We start from the raw sequence: 22,173 nt of genomic DNA on the forward strand, positions 1-22,173 counted from the left end.
GAATCATAGAGTTGGAGCAGACCTTTAAGGCTATTGAGTACTGAGGTATGATTTCACATCTCCTTCCAACCCACAGCACTGCCGCATGGCTACTGCTATGCCAAGGTGCCTCTGCCATCCTGTCTCGTTATCTTGATTGCCAAGCCCGTCTGGAACCCCTCCCAGCCCAGAGGCTAACACTGTACGTCTGCCCTTGGACAACAGCCTCATGAAGTCAGCAGGCTGGCTGGAAGCTCCCGCCTAACGCCCGGCTGAAAATTTTGCCACTGTTGCTAAATTATTCTCTGGTGGGATCGTTCCACTAGCCAACTCCCTTGCAGGCAAGCAGCCACTCTGACAGAAAACTTCTCTGGTTCAGCTCGTGCCAAGCAAAGTTTCGCTGCCATCATGTCGTGAGAAACATGACAGAGAAGCTCCTCCGCTGCCGTTCCCACCTGCTGCACCGGTGCCGGGGTGGGGGGACGTAAGCACGAAGCGCTCCCAAAATGACAGCTAGGGTGGGGAATGCAAACCTCCTCTTCCTGATCTTCTCGCCAATTAGCAAAACGGTGTACTACTAAACCACATTCTTAGTCTTTTTCTAACTAAAAGACACGGTCGGCTTTTTGGGGAAAAGAGGAAAAAGGCAGCGTTTTCATGATTAATGTCTCCCATCACGCAGGTATTACCAAATAAATGTAGCCGAGCAACTCAGACAATTTTAATGAGAAATTTCAATATCTCATTTATTATTTAAAACATAGCTGTTTGTTACTCATTTCTGCTAAGATTTTGACTGTTTAGACAGAGTGCTCAAAGTCAGAGGGACAGTGCTGTACTTGTTTTTCAAACCAACACCCTTAATGTTTCAGGTTGCAACACCCGAGCACACCCCATTTATATCCCAAACAAGCAGCGTGCATACACCCACTTTTAAATACCCGTCAACTTTCGCAAACCCAATTTCAAGCAAAACCTGGAATCTAAGTAGAGATTTAGAGACTAAACTACCCGAGAGCTTTCCTGTATGTAAAGGAATGGCATTCCCAAAGCAGTTTTTACATAAACTGCCTAAGAAAGGAGAAAAAAGGAACCCAAACCCAACGACGGGCCCAACAGTTTAACTGCGGCTGATCTCATGCCCAGGTGAGGCCTATCTAAAGGGCCAGACCCGTTTTCCATCAGTTTTATTTTTCCAATTTACTGCATTTCTTTTTAAGAAATAAGCAACCCTACCAGACATTTTTTAAACAAAACCTCATGTTTAGATAACACGTTAACACAGCAGGCAGGAGCCTCCGACGAACGGCCCCATTAGTTTCCAGACGCCAACGCCGAGCCCGCCCGGCGGGCTCCCATTGCCGGCCGCAGGCAGAGCAGCCGGCCGAGGGGCCCACTGCCGGGCCGGCCCGCCCAGGGGAGCTCACCGGCGGCACTCGTCCCCGCTCACTGCCAGCTGCCGCCCCGGGAAGCCGCTCCGTGCGGACGGGCCCCCGCCCCGCCAGCGCCTGGGCCTGCCCGGGGAACCCGCGTCCCTCCCAAGCCGTCCGGGCCCCCGCCTCGCCGCGGCCAGCCCGGCCCGAGCCCCACGGGGCCGCCGGCCCCCGCCGCGCCCCCCGCCCGTGGCAGCCGGCCCCGGCCCGCGCTCACCTCGACAGGCGTCCCGGAAACTTCCCGCCCCCCAAGCGCCGCCGCCGCCGCCGCCATGTTGAGCCCGAGTGCGGCGGCCCGGCTACGGGCCGCGCCAAGGCTCAAACCCCGCCGCGGCCGCCCGGGCGGCGAGGGCCGGGGCCCGGCTTGCCGCGGAGGCCAGGCCAGGCGCCTGCGCTCAGCAGAAAGCAGGGGTTTCTTAACAAACACTGTGTGTGCCGAATTCAGTAACGTCTGGGTGACAGGCACGAGTGACCACGCGTTCTCCCCTCCACGCGCAAAAAAATGCAAGGTTAATAGGCTGGGAGAAGGGAAAAAAACAGTCCAAGCCTATGAGGACGGCCAGCTGGTCTTCTAGGGCAGAGAAGAGGGAAGGCTGTGCCGGCATGACCCCGCTGCCGCCCTTCCCATCGCTTGCAGGCCGGAGCCACCCTCGGGGAGAGGACTCGGGTCGCGGGGGGACTGGTGCTTCCCCAGCAACGGCTTTCACCACGCTGGCGTCCCAGATTGGAACGCAGAGTGCCCTGACCATCAGGGCTTCGCGCCGCTTCGTGCTAGAAACGCGTGGTTGGACTTGGTGCTTGCAGGCAGGTGGGCAAGAGCGGGAAGCTTCTGGATCTCAACAGCTCTGCTGCTTGGGCAAAACAAGGGCGGCTGGACTTGGAGCAAGTTGGGGCAGCTGCTGCGCGGGGGCTTTTGGAACTGTGAGGGCTGGCCTGCTGCTGATTACCTCCTGGGTTCTGTAATCCCCTCACCACAGCCCTCCCCTGCATCCCTTCAGTCAGTGATCACTGGCGCTCATTGGCAGCAGCTGGACACCCAGACAGCTGAACTTTGACAGTCTGTCATTCCTCCCTCAGTTACTCAGACAGCTGATTCACAAGAGCCTTGGTCATCTCTAAAACCCTTGCCCCTCTTCTAATTTTAAATAAAACTGGGCCAACAAGCCTAAAAGTTACATGGGGTAAAAAAACCCCAAACAAAACAAAAATACCACCGAAAAACCAAATATCACACTACTAAAAGGTTTTCCTTTAACAAGCAGAACAGTAGAAATGTCAGTTGCTTAGTAAACGTCACCTGCTTCAGGCGCGTTACCAGCACCAACCAAGTGTCATCCATGGGGCTATACCTGTCCAATTGTGATTTAGGAATACTCTTCAAGCAACTATTTGTTCAGCTTCTTGGAGAAGATTTTATTTTAAAAGTAAAAAAACCCAACCAAATTTCTGTGCAAGTCTGGGAAATGCAACCCTTCTTTAAAAAAAAAAAAATAAAGTCTTCCTGTTCTATAGGTACAAAAACAATGAACTGAGGAAAAATGAAGAAACAAGGAAATGGGAGCAGAAAACCTGAATATATACATATCCCAATTGCAAGGAATCAAAAAAAGATATGCCGCTGGGTCATGGAGGCACGATTAAAGAGACTTCGAAAGATCACATTTTTAAAGGCAAGCCAGCAAGTCTCCTTGAAGCAGAAAGGGACAGCAAGATTCTGCAGGACGCAATACAGGACAGCTGTGACATCACGTTTTCTGATCTTCACTGTCAAGGAAGAGCCCAGAATGTACCAGCTAGGCTCTGCAGTGCTAGGGACACGCTTCAGTTCTGCTGAAGTCTCATTTTCTTAGAATCTGGATCTGAGTAGGAGCCCTGCATTTTCAGGTTTTTTGAGTTTTTTTCCCATTGCTATCCTTTCCCAACACCTCCAGTACTCAGAATTACCAGGTAGAAAAATACAGCAATGACCTCAAAGGGCCAACATACAATGGGTGCTGCAAAGATATTTCAAGGAGATAAAAGGAAGAATTAAGAACATCTAGAGAGAGAAGAGAGGAACTGCCTTAGAAAGTGGTCGCATCCTAGAGCGGGCAGGCAAAGAAACACGATACAGCATCAACTGGAGAAACTCCAAAACGCTTCTGTAAAGCAAAGACCCCAACTGAGATGTAGAAGCTAAAACTGAAGCACCAAATTTAACATCTTTACTATAATTCAGTTGTTTATAAAATAACCCAACAACTATTTTCTTGACAATACGGAAAATAACTATGCATTGATTTCACTAGTTTTCAGCATAAACCGACTGCACAGGAAGAAAGGACATCATCTCCATCCCAAAGAAACAATTTTTAAAAAGATTTTCAGTTTGTTTTTTTTTTAATAAATGTGCTTTGTTCACAAAAAGTAGTGACATAAAGACAAAAGAAATACAAATACACATTTTTTTCCTTTTCCTCTCCAGTATCTTAAGAATGACAGATCTCTTCCGCAGTCACAATCTTCAAATATTTCATAACCTAGAAACGCTGTTCTTGCAACAGAGCCAAATATTCAACAGCTCCTGAAATCACCATTCTGTTATTCAGGGAGGTATAAGTATTTATGTAAATCCCACTTTCCTTCTCCATCACAAAAAACAACAAAAAAACACTTCAGGTATTTAGAATGAGCAGCAAGAAAACCAAGCCGTTATGAATCTCAGGTCCCTAAACCACAAATACAATGGTGTCACCAACCTGCCAAAAAGGCTTAAATTCTAAATGTTAATATTTTAAACTATTTTGAGGGGATAAATATTGGTCTGAATCGCTTTTTTATATGAATCCCAAACCAATCTATAGTAACCAATGCCAACATATATATTAGCTGGTATATAACTTTTTTTTTTTTTAAAAGGAGTATCAGTTAAAACATTAGGTACACTTTGAATTATGCACAGATTAAGTTTCCATAAACAGCTGAATTTATAGCACCAATATTTTACCTTTAACATGAGCACTGCTGGAGTCAGTGGTTAACTGGGAAGAAGAAAGGCTTTGACTGATGAACATTTTAGTGAAAGTGAAGTGGTAAAGCATTAGATGCAAATACTGACTTACAGCTGACTTTGAAGCCATTGTTTATTTCATTAGAGAAGTATTCTCTGTAAAAAACATTTTAAAAAGTAAACTATGATACTTCTATGTCAACTTTTTTTATAACACATTAGAATATAATTTTTTGTTTGTATATAACCAGTTTGATTCAGGTATTAGGGGATGCTTTAAATTTAAGAAGAGAGACACAAAAAGCTTACATTAAAGAATAAAGCATTGGAGTCCAGTTCATGTTTCAGTGTAAGCAGGACCAATGCGGGATGACTCTTTGTATGAAACAGTACAAAAGTAAAACAGGTAGGTCAAACTGTGACAGTTTCAGTGCAAAACTTCGATGGAAGCAGTAAGTTTAATTTTTGTAGCAACCATTGCAAAATCCACACCACAACTTCAGTTTATCTGGTACAACATGGTAGGTTAATATGGTGTAAGGTGTATTTCATCACAACCACCTGTGAAACCATATATTAGTATTTTCTACCATGTTGCCGAAGTCAGTCTTAAAACCATGATGTAGCACCTAGTTGAAATCATTTATTATTAGGCACTTACATATAGATCTAACAGCCTAACATTCAAATCCGAAAATTCTGGCCATCATTTTTAAATCGAGGGAAATCTTAGCAAAACCAATATTGAATCCTCTGGTTTTACCACTGAATTGTTTTTTCCTGCAAAAACTCAGAAATTTATTACACAAATTAAAAAACATCACAGATGTAAACCACTTCTGTTCCATTTCTTTGCAGTGCAGACCGGTTTTCAGACAGCTATGGAGCTTTTATTCAACTAAGCAGAAGATTTTTGGGTCCAAATAAGCAACGAATAGTGTATCTTAACTTCACTTGTGTGGTCTGAATACATGTCTTTGTGCAAATATGTGTATCCTTGAAAAACTTGTATAATTATGTTCCTTTTTACAAAATGGGTGTGTAGTTACCGTATAACTTCGGAGTCTACAAATAAGGACAATTAAAGTTGTTTCTTTTTAAAATGCATAAATAATTTACTTTAAAACATGACAAAACCCACCCTGTCCCCAAAAAACACAGTTTGAAGAGAATACAGAACACCATCACTGGGGAAATACTGATATATGTTAGTGCTTGTACACTCATAAAATTTCAAAACCATGTTCCAGCTTTGAAGTGAAACATAATTGTCTAGACGTACCATACTCCTCTGGGGGGGATAACCTCTTCATCAATCTCATGTCTAACAACTATTTATGCAATGAAATTACACAGTGTGTGTAACTATGAATGAATATATTCCAGTGTTTTGGTGTTGATCTTGATTTGGTGTTATCTCAAGAGGGCTGCAATAAACGTAAAATCAAATGTGCAAGTACTATAGTTTCTCCAGCCCAGGCTTAACCAGAGTGAAACAAATTTTTGAAGAAAGTTTTGTTCCATAATTAAGAAGGGACGTGTATAACCAAGTGTCTTAACCTATCTGCACATTTAATTAAAGTGCAAATTATTTCTTCCTACATATACTTCTCAGAAGCCCACCAACTCCAGTGCCTTAAGCTCAACCACATTGAGTTAAAATATTGAAACAACATTTAGCAAATTAAATAGAATTCACACTTCACAGCACTAAAGAAAAGAATGGTACCTTTCTGGAAAAAAAAATTAGTGATACAAATCTAAAGAAAGTAACAGCAATTTATGCTATGACATGAGTCATTTGCATAAAACTTGTATTTTTTCACCTTCATACAAGAATAAATCTTAAAATTCAAAAGTAGAAAAAAATAGCAAACTCTGTAAACCTTTGCATTTTCTTTATGCAAACCATTTTTGTGTGTTGAGCCCATGTTAGTATAGCAAAATTAGTTAAGCAAGAGGTTTGACTGAAAGGGCCTTTCAACAAATACATTAACTTAGAAGCAATATAGGATCTTCTAGCTCATAGAAAGGAATTGAACTAGACTGGCTTTCTCCAGAGTCCGAGTCGTAAGGAGCATCAGGTAGCTCCATAAAACCGTAAGCTAGCTGTTCATCTTCTGTGTCTGATCGAACATAGCAGGAAGTGTTGGAATACTCCTCCTCCTCTATGCTGTTGAAATCCTGTGGGATATACAGCATTCCTGGGTAGTTCCTGCTAACTAAGTCACTTGTTGTTTGCAGGGAAGTTTTCCTAAATGCCATCAGGTGCATGTGAGAAAACTTGGAATACTTGAAGCGTTTAAAACCCAAGGACTCTATGGCAATTTTCCAGCTTTTCATCATCATAGCCCGGCGATTCTGGTGAGATGAATCAGGAGTTATTACAAGCAGTAATCCATTCAATACGAGAAGTTCGTGTGCCTTCTTGCAGCATATCCATCGTTGATAGGGTGATGGAAAGTAAGAAAGGAGGAGTGAGAAAACGACAACGTGGAACAGTTCTCCTGGCAGAGAATCAATGGGATTTTTCAGTTGCCTAAGGAAGGCATCTATAGCATCTTGTGCCAGCTGGAGAGGTTGCTGAATTTGAAGATTTAGGAAGTCACATTTGTAGACGCTCTGGTGGAACAGGAAAAAACAGAAAACTGAACAAATACCAAGGTTAGTGTAAAGAGCAAATACGATCCATACCCACAGAAACTCAATGATAATCTCTCCACTTCCCTGAGGAAATGTCAAGCCTGCTGAACATTCCTCTTGCTATTAAATCAATCTACAGTAACAATTCAGTGCATACTGTTAGCGTTCACAGTTGCAAAGTAAGATTTTAGATGTGCAGTACTTTACTAGAGATTTGATAGCGGAGAACTGTTAATTTTAAGTAAATAAATAAATAGAAATTTAGCCCAAATAGGATGACGGATCAAATCAACTATCTCACAAATGACTTAAGAACAGCTCAGATAACCCTACATTGTTTTTGCTTCTCCAGATACTGGAAGCCTTTTATAGGCTTTTCTAAACCTGAAATCAGTAATTAGAAACTAAATTTGATACCTCAGTATTTCCACCAGTTCTTTGAAAAGATTCCAAGAAACTTAGTAGTTTGGTCACTTGGAGAAAAGTCTCATTCTTTACTCTTACAGGACAAAGACACTGTGGCAAGGCAATACACATTAGAAAGTTACAGTACACTAACTGCTTTGCTGCAGTGACGCGGGTCCATGTTTTAACCTTGCCTTAAATGCAAAGTGTACCAGTACACATTTGGACAGTTATCAAAGTAAGGTAAGGGCTACAAATTCATCTGTCAATCATTTGTGCGCTCCAGTTGTCAAAGACGGGAAATGTCACCACAAGACAACACACAGAAGAATAAGTCCTTAACATCCTTAATAACAAAGCATTCAAATGACATTTTACATTCACCAAAACCTGGGCCTGACTTCCTTCATAAAAAAAGGTATTAAGATACAAGGTTTTGATGTGATAGCAACAAAAGTTGTTATTAATGCCTAGAGAACGTGCAGTGAATGACAGACACGCTAAACTCGTAAGTGAACATAAAAGTAAACACAAAACATTGCAGAGCACATCTGAAGGGTGGAGTTAGATCTGCTGCATTTTCATACCACAAAAATATTGACAGCGTTTTTTATAGAACCATATTTAAAAAAAAAAATCACTAGAACATGATTGTAAAGGTATTGATAAAGCAACTGATATGCACAATTGTTTCCCAGTAGAAGAGAATGTTATTTCTGTTTAAATAAAATCACGTTCTCTTTACTGCAAGTATGCAGTAAATTAGAAAAAATAATCAATGTTAAAAAAAAAAAAATCTGTGATTTATTTTTCAGTAGCCTTAATCTTGGCCTTCAATATGCAAAAAACTCCCCAGAAACCACCAACCAAGAGAGAGACTTGCATTATGTGGCTATAATCAAGAAATTTTAATTGCAACCATTATACCTGCAGGGCTATATTCTGTTTCCTTGTAATATTTAGAACAGGAAATTAACAGCTGTAATTTCATGATATCCTCTAATAAGAAGTATAATTGTTCAGAGTAGCATGCTAACTTTACTTAGAAGCAACACTTAAAAAGTCAGAGGTTATACATATGTAGCTGAAAAAGCAATTTAGACTACAAATATTTCTGGAAATAATACTCATATTGTGGAAAAATATTCATAAAACAGTTATGCAGAAAGAATGTTAAAGACAACTGGAGGGCTAAAGTATGTTTTGAGTGGAATCTAAACTCTGCAGGCAGTTTTAGGGCAAAAATGCTGCTAAAGTGGAGATTCGTACTAAACTCTAGATATAAGTCTTGAACTGATGTTAAAGCTCTTCTAGACACTGAAACAGCAGTCAGTCATATTTCAGTGTGTCCACTGACATTTAAGAACACAATTCTACCCGTATATTATAATTTTCCAGTTATATCCTTCTTACTCCTCAAATTAGCTGAAGTATTTTACTCAACTTCTTAGTCTATATCCAAAGCATTTCCATATGCAGAAAGTGGATTAATCTATTTTTATTAAAGAAGGGGCTGTGATTAAGGCAGTGAGTGAGATGATCCTTGTAAGAGCTTTCTGAGTGGATCAGAATGGGGCACGACTGCATGTAAGGACAGAAAAGGCTGCAGCAGTAGTTGAGCCCATCAGCACTCAAGCATGAGATGATTTGGGTGATACCTGGCAAAGTCATCCTGTTGTATGCGTTGCGCAGGCTACGTAAGGCCTGACTGCTGGTGAGTAAAGGAGCGTGCAAGGAGTGACGGAGTGTCAAGGAATGGGGATGGAAGTGAGGATAGTCTCATTTCTCAATTTTCCGTGGGCTGTCTGTACACCCCATCTAACTCATCTTGCATTCAGAAAGAAGAGAGGCCAGGTTGGATGGGGCTTTGAGCAGCCTGGTCTAGTGGAAGATGTCCCTGCCCATGGCAGGGGGGGTGGAACCAGATGATCGTTAAGGTCCCTTCCAACCCAAACCACGCTACGAAGGGATTATTAACCCCCCATTCAACATTATTCAAGACACTGACTTCTTAAGAAGCCTCTATGTTTCAATGTGTTTCAAAAAATATTTTGGTATCTTACCTAAAAGATCTGTTAAATCAGAAGATTTTACCAATTCTTCTATTTTCAGCTTCTACCACTAAGTTATCAGATCAATTTTTCAGGTCAGAAGATGACATTAACTATCGTAAGAACCCTCTGACTGTTATTCTGAAATCTTAAATCAGCCCAAGCAACTACTGGCCCAAAGATAAATTTATTCAGGAGATTTTAGTGCTCAAAGTAGAGTCATCTTGAATATATCAGGGCTTATTAACTCTGATTTGCAGGAGGGCCTAAGCTTACTCCAGCAGATGTGTTTGAGTGCACAAGCTGTACTCCATGTCACTCCAGGAATGCTTGCTAGCTAGGTTGCAGGGTGCCCTGAACACACTGAAGTGTCCAAGAGAATGGAAGTACGAGATGCTGGTGAGCCTGAGACAGGCCTCACAGTAACTACGCTGATCTGTAGCACTCCAGAGAGTTCCTACCATCAAGTTATGCTACTATGTCAGCAGACAAGAAATCAATTATCTTATCGTGCCCTTGTGCTGCGCGGGAGCCTGAAGAACTGGTTAGTACACAGAAAATGCAGCTACCTAACTACTCCCTCTCCTGTTGTCTGGCCTGGATTACTGACACTCCTCCATTACATACGCAGAAGTAACCCTTCTGGGACTCTTCCAATAATGGGTTTGGTTGCTGTACATTTAAATTGCTTTTCATGAGAACAAACATAATTTTCTTAGCAAAACAGCACAGTAGACTAGACAGCAAAGTATTAACTATCCATACCCCCAAATTAATGGTTAGATTGAGCTCATATAACTTCAGGTGCCTAGGCTTCCACTATAGTCTCTGAAGAGCTGGCCAACACAGCCCATGAGGTCAGAACATAATTCACCTCACTGTGAAACAGCAGACGTTTAGGTTTCACCTACTATTTCTAATAGATCTCCACTGACTGTAATTGGAACATAGAACCTCAGATGTAGATACCCATGATCTGTGTATCTCAGCTGGAAATTTCCTTGCCATGTAGTATCATTTTAGATGTCATAGGCTGCCACTTAAGTGGCATGTGTCTCCTTTACATCTTGTGTCATGCCCAACAGCCCTATGCAGATGTCCTACAGCCTCTGAAGTGGTAGAAGGCAATCACATCTGAGAAAGTGATGCCTATTCTTCAAATCAGACAAGATGGAGCCCGCTCCAAGTTTGTGTTTTAGATGAAACTAACATTCAATTGCTTTAAAAAGCAATTTATCAAGCTAAGATTTTTATTTTCAAGAATATCTTTCATTATCTCTAAGAATATACACAAAAATATAAATTAGACGTTAGTGGACTAAGCCTCGTGATCACAACAAAATACCATGCGTTTAGCACCTAAACCACACTGCAACAAGAGAACATTACTTTCAAGTTAACTGTATTATTCATAGAATCATTATGGTTGGAAAAGATCTCTAAGATCATCAAGTCCAACCATCAACCCAACACTACCATTTCTACTATACCACCATCATTCCTACTAAACCATACCCCGAAGTGCTGCATCTACATGTGTTTTAAACACCTCTGGGGATGGGGACTCCACCACTTCCCTGGGCAGCCTGTCCCAATGCCTGATCACTCTTTCAGGAAAGAAACTTTTCCTAATATGCAAGCTACATCTCCCCTGACGCAACCTGAGCCCATTGCCTCTTGTCCTATTGCTAGTTATGTGGGAAGAGAGACCAACATCTGCCTCACTACAACCTCCTTTCAGGTAGTTGTACAGAGCATACTTGTACACTTCTCACCTCTCCACTTCTAGAGAGGGTTACCTTAGGCCACTGAATTTAATAGAGCCTCATTTTAAACTGTAAGTGGTCAAGATGTACACGATTAAAGGTTTTTCTGTTTTCTGTCAGAAATGCATTTCTTTCTGTATCTTTTCATTATCATTCCACTTTTGTCAGTCCTAATAGCATTTATCAACCAAGAAAAATGACAAAATTGGGTCAAGAGCACCAGACAGAAAGAACATACGATTACAGCAGAATTAATGCATTTGAGAAACTTACTACCTAGAGAATAAGAAGTAATTTACTCCAAAAGTGCTGATAAATTTGTCCTCAGGATTGCAGAAGTTCAATAATATGTGCAGCAATAAACTGGAAAGTCCCCTTACAGTGCACTTCTGGTTACTAAAACTCCCCAGAAAAACTCACCAAGTTCAGTCACTATTCATTTTCTTCTGTCAGCAAACACAACTTATGAGAGGTTTATGCCTAAGCGTAAGCCTACTCAATTTTTATTTATGACTTTTAAGATGCAAGGACTCATCTGAAACACCATTAAAAGATGGCTACTAAAATTTTCCAATTTTAAGATTCACAACCGCATTATAAAGGCATAACTCTTGAAAAAAAATCAGATTTTTAAAACAAAAAACAACTAGCTCAGAACCTGCTCATGGGAAAGGATATAGTAGGAGGGCCGCAGTTCCTTTTAAACCACAGATATTTAAGATACATACTTAAGTATTAAGCATACTTTTTTTACAGTCATTTTGAAACATTCCCAAATATCCGAGAACAAGATTTAATATAAATTTAGCAAATATTACATACCTCAACAGCTGGAACAATATCTATGCCAACTGTCAGAAATTCTTCAAACTTCAGAAATGGATTAAAGCAGCTACCAACATCAAGTAATCTGATCTTCCCCAAGGAGTGGAGCAATCTACGGAGCAGCAACAATTCAGTTTTATCAAATGCGATTTTTGAAGCTATATTCTGAATTACAATTTCAGATAACTAATGCAACAAATTTCTCATAGAACACCACAGCAGTGACTAACAGAAGTGAACAGCTTACTTGAATTGCTGAGATACCTAAAGCACCAAGCATCATCAGCAAAGCAGATGGTCCTCAAGTGGATGAGTTTATGTTCACAGCAGCTGTAATGTACTTCTAGTAAGAAATTAAAATGGCAACTTGTGTGTCCACTATACAGGCTTCCTCTATTGCTTTGTGTTTCCCACTTACCTTTTTGTGGTATTCACTGGTATTGAAATCACACAAGTCACCAGAGTTAAAATTTCAGGAGTTTAGAAGAGAAACTGACAACACTCCGTGACCTACCTACTTGGCAGTCACATTTTAAAGGGCATCTCAAGTCAAGTGCCGTAACTAGTTTAACAAAGACAAGAGAACACATAATGGTATTCCAAGGTAAACAAAAAAAATCTAAAAATTGAAGTATTTAGTTATTCCCTGTAGAAATTTTAAGACAATTTATTTCCTTTATGTTAGCTAATATTTTTTAAAATTCTGGAGTTTCACTCCAATTCTGTCTTCAATGGATGCTGTGCAATAGTTAGATTAGTCCATGCAGAGCCACAAACTTAAAAATTGGCTGCTCAAGTTGTAGGGAAGTTATTATAAACATCTAACCGAATTGAAGTATTCCCTCAAAACTACTTGGGGGAAAAGAAGTCTGTCCATGCCATGCAATCAGTTTTCTTTTGGAGTATCCAAACACTTTTTAACGAGAAATACTAAAAAATAACCTGGTTTAAGAAAGAGAGTCCTAATCAGAGAACTTCTGAAGTACTCAAAAATTATGCTTTAGACCACAAGAATTCTGGAGAACATTTCAATAAGCCAAAAAAAAATCTATCTCTTTATCTGCCACTGTGTGATGACCCTATTATTCAAGTGAAATTATAGATAAGAAGGCCAATGGCTGTAATGCTAAATACTTAACTATGCTACCAAACAACAAAAGGTGAATGATCAAAAAAAAGGATTAACTTCAGAAATCACGACTTACTGCTTGGACTGACAGAAGGAGGTTGACAGACTGCTGAGGACACTTTAATACTTTAGTTCTAGAATGCTGCAGAGATACACATGTAGCCTTCTGAAACATTATGGGAAATAAACAAACCAACCCACCCCACATTGAGTAACTGGCCCATCTTCTCAACCAGATTCCAAAATTTCTGGGGTTAAAAAAACTGGAGGAGTGGGAGATTAGAAAGAAAACAGCAGACTGAAGAAACGAACAGAGGATATTCTTGTACTGTCTGGTGGAAGCTCCCATTAAAGCACAGCAGAAGATGTGCGAGAGGCTGGCAGATGAGATTTGCCTTTTCTCAGGAAGCCGTGACATCATTTGTGACCAACTGCAACACCAAACTCAAATGACTTTATGAAGATAAAAACATTGTTATTCTTTTCTTTAAGTTAAATATATAGTTCAAAAAAGAAAAGCAAAAAAAGATGCCTGGCAACTTTTGAGGATAGTGACTGTTGCCTTGTCTCTGAAAGCGTTCTTATATTCCAAAGGATTTTCTCCTTGACCAATGCCTGGGGAACATTTGTGGTCTTCAAGTTTGCAGCCATAGGCATTTTCTTCATGACTAATGCAGTTACCAGTAGCATCAGATAAGATCAATGCACTTGTACAGAATTACTGGCAGTCAGCTATTTACAGTTTTTGCCTTGTCCTGGCACTTAGTTTGTCTAACCTGACACACTGATCCTCTGAAAATAACTAGACTTTGAATGTTGCATTCAGTTATCACTAATATGAAGAATCCAGCTGCTGAATACATCACACAAAGACACTGTTCTTTAGTTTTTTATTTTCCTCGCATTCTGAATTTGGAGGCCTCTGCTGTTTATTCTTTCTTTGCAACTGCAAACCAGTAAATGCTGGAGGTTAAACAATTCTGTTCAAGTCCACTAGTACAGACTTTACAGCTGCCTGTTCTTTAAAACATCACTTGATGAGTGCATCCATGTATGAAAAAAGGAAAATAACAGCACAGTCAGCAATAACCCCTTGGACCACGAGTCCCCAACAACTTGAGCTCTTTCTACTGGATCATTTACAGGGCTGCATCCAAAAGTTTGCATCATGCTTTGCACGATCTTAGAATACCCAAAATCCATTAACAGAAGCAAACGAAGGCAAACTCACAGCTTTCACAGGGAATTCACAGGGAGAAGAATGATAACTTTCCAGCAAGCAAATGTTGCTTTTTGTTTCAAGTTTCTGTAACCAATTCCAACTGGCATCTCCAAAATATCATTTGTCATCTTTCTGGGAAAGACTGAGCCCTAGAGACACAGATCACTCCAAAAAACTTCCAGAAACAGATCTGCAGGGCCAGTGGAGTCCAGCAAAGCCGTGGTTGTACTCATAGCAACAACAAAGCAGTAAGGAGTACTGTAGAAAAAAACTTGTTAAGCAGCAATAAAGAGACCTGGGCTGTCTGTTCTCCTCCTAAACTCCCAGTGATCTACCACAGGAAGGATGCTGGAGAAGCAAGAGAGGATTTCTTGTTTCATTCAGCAGAATAATAATGCCAAGTTTAAGGATTTTGCTTCTACATGGAATAGAAGAGATCCGGGGGATACTCCTGTGAAAATACCAGCATCATGAAGGCCAATAGCGGAAGAATTATCTTTTAAGTTAAAATAGCACACATCACCAGACTACCCTGTAAGTCAGTACTGAGTGAGATTTCAGAACAAAGATGACAGAAACAATTTTTTCCCAGCTTGGATGCCAATCACAGTGTAATCTGTACAACAGGAATTTGAATACTGCAGAGAGACCATTCAGATCCTAGTGGCCATAAATCACAAACATGGGCTGAAGTCAAGTAGTGTCTTTTTCCACGTAAGGCTAGTATGAGATTACTCAGACCAGCACATGTCCTTGTCTACCAAAGGAAGACACTAACAGCGGATTCTTTTTCATTTAAACACAAAAATGTATGTCTGTATGTACGCTTGCACCCTACATAAGAGTCCAATGGTAACAGCAAAAGAATAGAAGACACATGGGACCACAGGAAACACAACGAGAGATAACACTGACTGCATAGTGCAGAGAAAACTTTCCATAAAGAAGAGTGACAGCCTCTAGAGATCTTAACATTTTCCATTTAAAGTGTTCAATGAAATACCTGTACAGATTAAAATTAAGCAGCATAACCCACAACCCTCTAACCTCCAGGACAGCCCGCTTTACCCACCATCAAGTGAAAAAAACACTGTCATGTATTCTGTCTTCCTCTCTTACGAAACCTGCATTGTCGGCTGCAGCATTACTCTTGACTGGGTGAAGGGGGACACTGCTTCAGACTACTACAGCACTGGGGCACACTTCTGGAAAGCTACAACTCTGGATTCCAAGCTGAGCAGAAGCCAAAAATTCTCTTGTACACTAATGGACAACAGATCTAAGGCAAATTCACTCTGATAGTTGTGTCACATCCAAGGAGCCCTGCAGTCTAAGTTCAATGCAAGCGTACTTAAAAACCTTAAAAGTAGCAGAGAATCAGATGCTCACTTGTGTCATGACTTCCTGCTGCTTGTCAGGTTTTCCTGCCTCTCAGAACACAGGTGGAATGAATTGCTTAGTAGCAATTCAGGCTGCCAGTTATTGGCAGGAATAGGATCCTAAGTTAGATGCTTGAGACATCTGTGAAGCTCTTCAGGATTTGGTCACTGAACATATATAGAGAGCTCAGACCACCAACTCAGATGGTCTGAAGACCACTGGTTCAGATAAGAGTTGCAGTGCTGAAAAAGTCGTTGTCAGATGAGAGAGTTATAGTGAGACTACAACTGTAACCTAGGTGACGATCACTGATCCAGCGAGTGATTTTGTTAGAAACGTAGTCTTGCTGAATTCATTGATAATCACCCTTCAACGCCATGTTTCCTAATGGTTTTCAGTCAAGGCAACATTAAAAGCAAGGGAAGTACTTTGCCACTGTAGATAATGCCCAAACACATCTTGAATTCACAGTTCCTCAATGCATTAGTGTACAGGTAGAAAACCAAAATGTGAACAGTTAAAGATCAGGAACTGGTGAAGAAGTGTACATAACCTGGGCAATGAGTGCATTTTAAATATATCACACGCTTGTTGATTTTAAGAACTTTATTAAATGGACTGCAGCTCTTCATTATTACCCCCCTTAAAAATGCACCTATTATTCAACTAGGTGCTGTACAGGTGACTTTTTCTCTTGGAAGTCAACAGAAATAGAGCACAGTTGCATGACCATAATGAAAGTCACTTAATCTCCAGAATGAATCACTTCAAGTGCTGATCTCCTAGTTTACAGTTTCCAATTACTCATTTATTTATTTATTAAAGAGGGGAGGGGGTGGGACGACTCTCAGAAGCCTTATGCTGCTGTCAGAAGAGCAGAACAAAGCTATATGTCTGGCTCTGAGTGGCAACACTGGTATGCCCCAAATATTTCCTAACATCCACGCATAAAAATATCCAGTGGGAAGGTCTAGCTTGCTGAGATACATATGAAAGAAAGAGCGACAAGTTGTACCTTAAGAGACAGTCAAACCAGCACCTGAGAAGAATCCATACCAAAAAGGTTGTGATTTTTACTGGTAAGGATAAAAAGCAATACCGCTTAATTTGGCAGACAAAGAAGAGAAACAATACTCAAAAAGAAAACAAAGGGTGGAGTGATTTATTGAAGAGAGAAGCTGTTAAACAGCAGGTAATAGCCGCTTTTATCTTGCAAAACTGAGCCACTTTGATGCCCAGCTTCACAACAGGTGCAGTTATCATGTTAGAGACATAAGAACTCAGTCTGGAATGGAAGGAAGTACTGTGGACAATACATTACTTCCCATATAGATGAAAGTAAAAAAAGGACTGTTCACATTGCCAGTTTAAAATTGGTGAGAAATTACCAAAGAGGTGAGCAACTGGAAATGGGTTCATCAAAGCAGCTGAATGACCTTCTGAGTTGCAGTAAACTTTGCACTTCTGGTTCCTATGATGTTTCCTACCATCACCTTTAACAGCTAACCGAGTGCTTCCTACTTCTCTCCGCATCTCCCAGTGTCTTTCTTTGAACTACTGTGTGCATGTGTGTGTGGTGTGGGTGGGTGGAGGTGTCTGTCTGTCTTGTGTGGAGTTTACCCCATACACCTTGTACTAAGACCTCATTAAGATTCAAAGACTTTACTAAATGATCAGTGTAGACACGGTAGAAAAGCATTTCAGGAGGAAAGTATGCTTTGTGTAACACACAATCCATTTTCATTCTGATAAACTTTGTAATTTCTTATATAAGGCACAGAGCAAGAAACTGAGTTTTGATTTCTCTGGGCAGTAACTTAGAACAGCTATGCCTTGTTGCTTTAAGGTCTGTACAGCTACTAAAAACCTTACTATCATTTGTTGCTTACTCAGGTAAATATTAAGAATCTTGCCTTTGCCAGGTATGTCTTTATGGATATATATATCTTTTTAAAGTTTAGAGAACAAAGATAAAAATCATCATCACCCACTATCTTAACAAATACTTTTAAAATTATTAAATAAAAACTTCTCTATTAACTACTTTCTATATACACCAGTCAGAACAAAAGGCAGGGCTACAGACTACTGGTAGCAAGAAGAAACTCGTGAAGTTAGCTCTGCAATGGCCTTTATAAACTCTGTACAAAGTATGAAGATAGAGCACATGCAAAGAGAGCGCTGATGCTTTATCATGACAAGCCTTCTCACTGGAAGACAAACCAACTTTTAAGTAGTTTATGATCATCAAACCTGTTGATTTAAACAAACAAGTACCAATGAACTTCTATTTATGGCAATGCTAAAATTACGTGTTAACAAATGCCAGCATTATTGAGATGTTACAGGGTATTAGTATCTCATCAGCCCTTTGTGTGAAAGTGCCTAGCAGTTCTTATTAAAAAACAAGCATTCATTTTGAGGATGACTTAGCAAAATGAGCACTAAAAAGAGGAGCTGGTGGGGGAAGTCAGCTTATAAGAAGCCACTACCTTCCTTTTGGAAGCATCTGTTTTGTCTTGTCATACTATGACAACAATGGGGAAAATGTTTTCATTTCGTATGTAACTATTCAACTGCACATGCATTTGGGATCTTAATGCCTTTTGGAAGTTACTTTACAAACAGGAGAAATCACAACAGATACCAGCTCCTAAGGAGAGAGACATCCGCTAACAACATCAGTAACATGCTCACTCCTTTCCTAACTAATATTATATCTCACTTAAAGTAAGTGCTGATTGCAGAAGACATGCTACAATAATGAGAAAAATCTCCTCATAGAACAGGAAAAACACTATTGCAGACAGTTGTAAGAACTGGTCTATAAAGAATATGAAGTAAGTCATAAGTGTAACATTTAATGATAATATGCTTATGCATTCATTATGCCATTACACTTGCAAAATAGTAAATTCTTTCCATAACACATGGAATAGCCATAAACATGACCCATGTTATTTAGGAAAAAAAGGAGAGTGGGACTGTAACTGAAATAAAGCTACTCCTGAATGCCAAAAATAAAATACTTACTTGAGTGAAGGTCAAAAAAAAAAAAAAAAAAAAAAAGAGAAAACTGTTGTTAGAAAAATACCTCAAGGATACTACAACTTCTGCAGAGCCAGTCACCAGAAGGCTAGCCCATTTAAAATTAAGGGTTATAATTAAAAATTGCTTTTGATGTGTATAATTGGAATCAAGAGTTTCTCTGAACTCAATTATGAAGAGAAAGTTTTAAGTACTCTGATTTTACATGTGGCACTTAGTAGTTACATAAGCAATTGACTCTTCAACAATGCTGAACAGCCATTAGGTTCTAACTTAATTAACATCTCCCTTATTTCACCTCCAGGTTTAATATAAATTGCATCGCACACCAATGACACACAAAAGTGAAACTGCTTCAACACTTAAATGAAGATGACTAAGTTGTCACACTCAAGCAATTTTATGGTATCCACCAAAATATACCACAAAATAAATATTTCTTGAAAACATGTAAATATTCACATGAAAATACCCTTTCTCATCTATCAACAATACATCAGACTAATCTAATACGTTATGGGGAAAAAATGTCCAGGTAAGTCTTATCACACAAAAAAGTGGGAAAAAAAAAAAGTGTGGAAAACAAGTAAAACTTACTCTTCTGTTACAGCTTCATGATTTGTCAAGCCAAAGTTTGGCAAGGGATCTTCAGTCTTGGGAGCCTGAGGAACATTTAAAGCTGGAGTGGTCTTAGAAGCAAGAAGTGCTCTTTTTTCATCTTTCTCAAGTGCTTTTCTTTTCCCACCATTCTGAAAATATTCTCGGCATACACTGAAAAGATAAAAAGAAAAATTCCCCAGAAAAACAGAATGCTATTTTTGATCATTACTATAGATGAGACAGAAGACAGCAGTTTAACAGATACAAGTGCTGTCAGCTTTTAAACAAATCCGAGTTTTACCGCAACTTTGGTAAATCAGCTTTAGGAAAGATGCGATACAGCCAAAGACACACTTGAAGTCGACTGGTGTTTTATTTCCAGAAATTAGGCTTAAGTCACAGTTGAATAAACAGATTCAAAATAATTTTATCTGGATAGACTTTTAGAGCAAGACAGCAGAAGTCTTGTCAGAACATCACTAGAGGGTAAACTTCAGCTGTCAACCGAGCACCACAGTTCTCTATTAAGGTGCAAACAGTTATTAACTAGCCCGCCATAAATGCAGGGGCTTTTGAAACATCTCTGTTTTTCAAGGCACGTAATGTGGGGGAAAATAAACATAATCCAGGCTTATGTGCTAACTTACAAATACCACTTTTTAATTTCAGTTGAGTTCGCCTGGGTTGTTTTTTAAGTAACAGATATCTGCAGTAGCTGTACTGTTGTGGAAGAGTTACTTCAGCTTTCAGTTTTCTCCCACATTTAATTATTTTGCTAATAGGAACCAGAACAAAATAACAGGGTCATACTCAAACAGCAATGTAAACCAGTTTAAAGGAACGAATGTTATAAAAAAAATGAAATTGCACCTGCATACTTCAACCAGTAGTCAGCATTAGTGTATGAGAAGCACGCATTATGTTTGAGAATAACTGAATTTTGTCCACAAAATAGAACTAGAATTGGAAACAATTTGTTGCTGTGAAATTAAAGAGCCTGACTCACCTGGCACAAAGCAGTATTTTTAATTAGCTGTCCTAGCCAAGTATTTGCATGGAAAGTTTAACAGAAACAGTACTTGTTTGAATGATGTTTTCATAACAACCCATTTTTATGATGCTTTCTTGAAATTCACTCAATTTTCCTCTAACAAAGCTGCAGAGGTTTGAAGGAAACATTCCAGAAAACATAAATTCAAGTGTCGTTTAATAACATCTTATACAAAGCAGCATCAAGATAACATAGTATTTCACATCACAGATTCAGGAAAGGATATGTTGTCATAATACTGCATTTAAATCACAAATAGAGACAAGGACTTGGAATAGGCAGGCCTTATGTAAGGTTTGGTGATATTATAGGCACCAAGTATACCCAGCCTCTCCACCATATAAGATGCAAAGCAAAAAAATAAGAGTCATGAGAATTGAGTTTCTTAAAGGGAAACAAACAAACAGGTACGGATAAAAGTTGCTTTACTCCAAGATGGTAGGAAATTAACACCTTGAATCAGTAAATGTACAATTACAGTAGCACATTATGCCCAGGTTACTAATTCTTGCTGTGAGGAGTGGCGGGGGGGTGGGGGGGAGAAAGTTATCCTGGACCCATTTCTGTGCTGACATAGGACCTCAAGCATCTAAAACTCAAACCACAAGCAAGTTTTACTTGCTCAGGCAGGCCCTAGGTGTTCTTGAACTAAAAATAAAGTCTAAAATGTAGACAGTAACCTTAGAGCAGAATACATAGCTATATGAGAAATAACCTAAGTAAAAATTATATTTATAATCAACAAGTTTATAGTTACAGTTCCTCAGTAACCAAAGCTATTTTCAAACCAAAGAGAGGCTAGGTGGAACAAAGAAAGAAAATCCCCATTGTAACAGTATGGAGCAAGATAACATGCAGAAGCATGAACAGCAGTCGAGGCTGCAATACTCCCAGATATAGACTGTGAAACCATACCAACTCCATCCATCAGAGATTGCACGTATGGAAAGACAACAATTCTAAAATTATTAAAGTAGGAGTCAGTCATTTAACTTAGCAGCAAAGATATTAAAACCATCAGTAAACAAAACAGAACCCAAGAAACAGCTGGTGTCCTAATAAAAGTTGTATTTTACACTATATTGTATTATTTGTTTATAAACATATGATCAATTTAGGGATTATGTCTTTCTGAACTATTTAGGCCTGTGTGTCATTTAGTCAAAGAAATGAAACTCAGAAAAAAATGTATTTTTCCTCACTATTTATCAGCTATCTTACTACTTTGTTAGAATAAAAATAAAGAGACTGCAAGATGCTAAGTCCTTCTTCTCATTATATCTCTTAAAACATCCAGAATCAATGGCAATTTAAATAGTGTTGCACTGCCATTGATGCTGACATCTAAGTCAGAACACATCAGAAAGTTCCCAACCTTGGGGGAATGTATCGTTTTTTTCTCCTCAACCATTGATGTTCTCATCTTTTTAATTCACTAGAAGCTGGTATGTTGTGCAGCTTAACATTTAACGAGCTGTTGCACAGGAGAACCACCTACTTGCAAAGTGTAGTATAAGTTCCTCTTGTCACCAAGAAGCCATTTCTTCCTCATTTTTGGTACTGGTGCAAATGAGTATTTTTTCCATCCCTCTATCCCAGTCTACCATGTCAACTGAGTTCCTGTAATTCTATATTCTTAACTGACCTTCCTT

At 39.6% G+C, this 22,173-nt stretch overlaps 2 protein-coding genes across 3 annotated transcripts in view; both read right to left on the reverse strand.

The window, feature by feature from the left end:
* TMEM168 (transmembrane protein 168) overlaps positions 1-1,692 on the reverse strand; it is a 28,530-nt gene extending 26,838 nt beyond the window's left edge. Inside the window, exon 1 of one of the 2 annotated variants that reach the window (XM_075428925.1) lies at positions 1,630-1,692. Coding sequence is in view for 1 of the 2 variants with exons in the window: in XM_075428926.1 (XP_075285041.1) it covers positions 1,630-1,686 (57 nt within the window). In the remaining variant the exon portion in view is untranslated. The remainder of the gene's footprint in view (positions 1-1,629) is intronic. The other variant, XM_075428926.1, reaches the window with a different exon arrangement.
* Positions 1,693-3,653: 1,961 nt separating this feature from the next.
* SAMTOR (S-adenosylmethionine sensor upstream of mTORC1) overlaps positions 3,654-22,173 on the reverse strand; it is a 37,774-nt gene continuing 19,254 nt past the window's right edge. The window contains exons 3-5 of the mRNA XM_075429113.1: positions 19,468-19,641; positions 12,089-12,203; positions 3,654-7,023 (exon numbers count right to left, since the gene is read on the reverse strand). Of these exons, the coding sequence (XP_075285228.1) occupies positions 6,394-7,023; positions 12,089-12,203; positions 19,468-19,641 (919 nt within the window). The 3' untranslated portion in view covers positions 3,654-6,393. The remainder of the gene's footprint in view (positions 7,024-12,088; positions 12,204-19,467; positions 19,642-22,173) is intronic.

Source organism: Opisthocomus hoazin, chromosome 8 (genome assembly GCF_030867145.1).
Source record: "Opisthocomus hoazin isolate bOpiHoa1 chromosome 8, bOpiHoa1.hap1, whole genome shotgun sequence".
NCBI classification, from domain to species: Eukaryota; Metazoa; Chordata; class Aves; order Opisthocomiformes; family Opisthocomidae; genus Opisthocomus; species Opisthocomus hoazin.